Below are 5,016 nucleotides of genomic sequence, written 5' to 3'. Positions count from 1 at the left end.
GGCGCCACCACGACGCCAGACAGCGCCATCCTCCCGCGCGAGTCCGTCTACACACATCGAACGCCGGGACTCCACTACACCACGCCGCCGAGATCCACAGTCGTCGATGCGTAAGATGAAACACCGCTCCACCAAAGATGTTGTCCGCTGGTCCCTCGAGCCCATGCACACCTCCAAGACTGACGCCCCCAAGGGGGAAACGATGCAAGAGCACCGCCGTCATCCGATCTACCGATCTAGGGTTTTCCCCGGAGGTAACAGATAGAAGTCTAGAACTTCTCCATGGCGATGTCTTAAAGAAGAGAACGACACAAAAGAGCGCAGCCATCGCCGGCCTTGGCATCTAGCCGAGCGCAAGGTTTTCACCCAGATCTGTTCGAAGAACCTCCATCAAGTCTTGTGTACGGATCGCCGCCATCTCTACCAGGGACTGGAAGTAGGATCCAGGCCGCCGCCTGACCAGCAGCCGCGCCGCGCGAGCAGCAGGGCCGCCCGCAAGTCGCAGTCGCGCCACTGGAGAGCTCTACACCAGATCCCGCCGCCGGCCCAGGAGAGGACGACACCATGCACGACCAGCAGCCACCGCCGCCAGCCCGTGCCGCCGCGCCCCACGCCTGCGTCACGCCGCCACCAGAAGAAAGCGTCCCGCGCCGCTATCCCCGGGCAGAGGAGAAGAAGGCCCCGCCGCCGCCTAGGCCGAGCGGGCTTTGCTCGGCGACCTTCGCCGGCGGCGGCGAGGAGGGGCGAGGGGCGGTAGATCTGGGCTCCCCCCGGCCGCCCGCGGGGACGGCGCAAGGAGAGGAGGGAGGAGGGCCGGTGGAGATGGCCAACTTTCTTGGCCTGTATTGCTTCAAGAACACCGATCTTCATTGTCTCTCTGTAGGAACAGCAGAATCCATGACGCAAGTTTACTTTTGTTCTCTTGATGCCCTGGACAAGCTAAAGGAAAAACGGTGTTCCCAATTAACAACTAAAACATCAAAGAACAAAAAGACAACAAATACATAGCCCCTGCTAACGGCATCAAATAGCCGACTGCTAACAAATTAATGAAAACGTGAATATGGAGTTCCAGAAAATGGGGGAGAAAATATCTGTACAGCATGTTCCTGAAACTAAGCAGCAGAGAATTCCATGCTCGCCTAATTAGTGAAGGCCTCACACACCGAGTTTTATTATTTGATTCATCCAATGTTAAGTGGACCAGAATGATGCCGATCAACGAAACCATGCATTTGCCAAAAAAGAAACGAGACAATGCACAATGGTATTCAACAGTGTGAATCCAGCCACGAAATGATGTCCTTGATGGCTGTTGAAATCCGGTCATCAGGCTCTCCCTCTAGGATAGAGTGGTAGGCACCTTCATAGAGCTTCAAGGTCTTGTCTTTCGTGTTGGCCTTCTCGTACAGAAATTGACTCACATGAGGGTCGGTTACCTGGTCTGCTGCTCCATGAAGAATCAACAATGGAGAAGAAATCTGCAATAACATGTACGAAGTGTTTTACATTTTAGGTACTTCCAGAATAAGAAGAGATGACGATGGTTGCTTCTTGATTCAGGTCTCAAATAACATTGAGAAGGAAATCAGGTACATGAGAAAAAGGTGCAGATGATACTGACTTTTTCCAACTGGGATTCGATATCCTTTGTAGCCTTCAAAAGTTCAACTGCTGTCCTCAACCTCATCTGGTCATTATATGATATCGCGTTGTACTCACACTGAGAAGCGAAAACAGAGGTGATCATGATCTATAGCATTTCAGTATTTCAACCAGCCATGTTATACAATTCCTTTTTAAAGAGGCTCATTGTTGCAATAAGTTATCTGATTACTACAAAAATGTGCACTAGAGGGGCAAATGTAGAAAAACCAAGTACCTTGCCACAAATGAACCAACGAGTGTGCAATATTATTAAGTACAAACAACTAAGACAGGTGCCACTACTTGGATAATGTGCTACATACTAGGTATTGCATTGCCTTGAAACAAACCAAGTTGAAGAAAATAAAAGGGCATGGTCAAGGTACTTACTAATTTTCTTTTCACTGGATCCCTGAATCCCAAATCTCCTATGTCCTTTTGCGGAAATAACTTTGCTTCTGGAAGAAGGCATGATAATATGCTCAATGCCTTCAACACTAGCGCTGGTGGTGTTACATCTTCTGAAATCTTGCCAAATAGAAGTCAGAGCCTTGTAATAAAGATGGTGAACGCACCCAATGTCATTAGTTCAAATAGATGCAACAATAGTATAAAGGAGGTCCTCCATAGCACTTATTTGTTGACAAATATCACTTTATTTTGATTTTCTGTTCATGCATGATCATAACTGGTTGTTATAACACGGAATAAAGATGGATGTCTTGTAGATTGCTACTGTATATTCAAGTAAACTTTAAATTCACTTGGCTAAGTTAGTATCATCAAGTGCTAACTCAACAATTAGATTAATACAGTTACAAAAGCATAAGTTGCCGTCAGAAAGGTTGTAAACACTAAACAGTGGCTTAGCTCCAAACAAGAGAATGTAATGCGATGCTAGATTTGATGAGTTACATTTAGAGTTTTATAATGCAGCTTATCTCCAAACAAGAGAATGTAATGGGATGCTAGATTTGACGAGTTTCATCAAGAGTTCTTTATTTACCTTGCACATAGGCGCAACAAGAAGCACTCCATCCCATTCTTTTGGTTGCTTTAAGTGTACTTTCAGAGCAACCGCACCTCCCATTGACTGCCCCAAGAGAAAGTGTGGGAGCCCTTGCACGTCTTTCCTTCCTAAACATTAGAAATAATTGCATTATGATGAAAATATTATATTGTTCCACAGAAGATATATTCCTCATTTACAAGAGATATCCATCAGAAACCTCTTATTCTCGCATATTGTTCAATGACATGGTCGACCATTCCATCGAAGCTTGCGATGTAGCCATGAAGACCATAAGATAATCCAAAACCAGGATAATCCATGGCATATACTGCATATCCAGCAGCGGCTATTCTCTTAGCGACCCCTGATATTTCCAAGCTAGTAAGATATAGATAAGAAAAAGGTGAAGCAAAGAGAACTCAACAGGGAACATAACAGAAGAGTAATCACCTTCAAAAAAGAAAGTGCAGGTATCTCCATACCCATGGCAGAAGAAAAGCGCTGCCTTGGTGGGAGTGCCCTCCCTAGGCAGCCAACTCTTCCAGAATATTTCAACTCCCTTTGAATTGGTCTCAAAATTCTACAGAAACAGCACTACTACTTTGTCACACAAAGGAAAAGAAGCTATAAAACAGTTCATCAAGATTCAAAGTGCCTGCTAATGTTAGTTTCTTTTTTAGGCTAGCTGCAAGTAACACAATCATGCCGCTCCTTGCAGTTCCTTAGTTTCCTCAATACTCCATGGGAGTGTACCTGATATTACTAGCTTAAGATACCGGTCTTTCGATAGATGCCATCTTTCCAGCTTTACAATAGGAGAAGATGTTTGTGTCACTGTCTCACAGATACACTTGTGTAACAGGTATATTGCATTTCCGCCAGGGAACTACTTGAACCAAATACAAGCAGCCTGAATAAAAGGGAAGGTCAATTCAGAATCCCCATCATGTGCTTACCTCCTCCATCTGGATTCCTTTGGGCGCCATCTACAGGATGAGAAGTAGGAGACAAAAGGTGAGAAAATAAAGACCAACAGACATCGCATATCAATTGGAGATAATAGGGATTGAATATTCGGAGATCATATCAACAATACCGACGAAACATGTTGCAACCCTCGGATGACATACGCTACAGAACCTATCACCTTTGGAACAAGATCGTGGCTCAAGCAACAGAGCAACGACATACAATGTGCATTCAAGTGTAGTGCTGCCCATTCGCTTATCTCAAACCTAGACACGAGTGGCGCACACGCAGTACAACTATACAAAATAACCCGAACACTCCGAAATCATGAGTAATTTCAGATCAGAAATGGTACTGCGTGTGAGTCCTAGTCTCGAGTCTCGACTACTCGGCGGCTTGAAACATGTTTGACTACTTTTGACCATTCGGATCCTTTACTGAAGCAAGCGCATGGTGAGCTAGTGAAAGGATCAAACACAGCCGCCCCAAGCAAAGGGACGGGGAGCAGAGGCGGGACCTTGAACAGGCAGTGGTCGAGCGTGGGGAGCACGGGCGCGAAGGCGCCGCGCACGCGCCGGCGCGCCGGCGCCCAGTCGAGGCTCTGTGCCGCCGCAGCCCTCAGCTCCTCGCTGGCGCCCTCCAGCCTCGGCAACGGCGCCTTGCCCGCGGCGACCGCGACCGAGGCGCGCCTCACAGCCCCCGGCCGCGGCGCCCCGGCATGGCGCGGCCCCGCGATGCGCTGCAACTGCGAGATCGCCGCCATGTGATGCTTGCTCGAGCGGCGCGGTGGGCAGTAGGACACTTGAGTACCTACAGACTCTGAGAGGAGAGGGACACAGGGGGGAGTTGGGCAGGTTGGTGGCGTCGTCTCCTTGTCGAGAGTCGAGACTGCCGGCTTGGAGCTGGAAGAGGGCTTTCCCTTTGTTCGACGATTTGACCACTCCCCCGTGCTAACGACTGTGAGCGTGTGATTGAATGGGCCTTGACCTGGACCGGCCCGTGTCCACGGTGTTTCTTAAAGGCCAGGCTGCTCGGTGTCCACGGTAGTAATGGGCTTACAGCCTCCCGCCTCTGGCGCCCGGGGTCGTGGTCCGGCCCACACTGTTTTCTTCAGGTTTTATGTTTTCTTTTTTCCTTCGTTTTTTTGTTTCATCACCGGTTTTTCGCGTTTTCTTTGTTTCTTCACTGGTTTTCCATGATTTCTTGGTTTTTCTTTGTCTCTTTATCAGTTTTTTTGGTTTTTTGCCAGTTTTTCACAGGTTTTCTTTGATTTTTTTTATTTTTCTACACATGTCTACTTCTACAAAATGTACATTTTACTGTACATGCGGAACATTATTTTTTATTGTGTTGACTATTTTTTAAATAAGTGGTGTACATCTTTTTAC

The 5,016-nt window shown here is 47.4% G+C and overlaps 1 protein-coding gene across 1 annotated transcript; it reads right to left on the bottom strand.

The window, feature by feature from the left end:
- Positions 1-1,046: 1,046 nt before the first annotated feature.
- Positions 1,047-4,529, bottom strand: LOC123078941 (caffeoylshikimate esterase). Its single transcript, XM_044501597.1, has 8 exons — positions 4,146-4,529; positions 3,616-3,645; positions 3,110-3,239; positions 2,877-3,023; positions 2,654-2,784; positions 2,038-2,175; positions 1,625-1,723; positions 1,047-1,481 (listed from the first exon to the last, which is right to left on the bottom strand). The coding sequence occupies exons 1-8, from the start codon at positions 4,389-4,391 to the stop codon at positions 1,272-1,274; spliced, it is 1,131 nt and encodes a 376-aa protein (XP_044357532.1). The 5' UTR covers positions 4,392-4,529; the 3' UTR covers positions 1,047-1,271.
- Positions 4,530-5,016: the final 487 nt, after the last annotated feature.

This window comes from Triticum aestivum, chromosome 3D (assembly GCF_018294505.1).
Source record: "Triticum aestivum cultivar Chinese Spring chromosome 3D, IWGSC CS RefSeq v2.1, whole genome shotgun sequence".
NCBI classification, from domain to species: domain Eukaryota; kingdom Viridiplantae; phylum Streptophyta; class Magnoliopsida; order Poales; family Poaceae; genus Triticum; species Triticum aestivum.
Note: the sequence above shows the minus strand (reverse complement) of the source record. Positions and strands in the feature narration are given on the sequence as shown.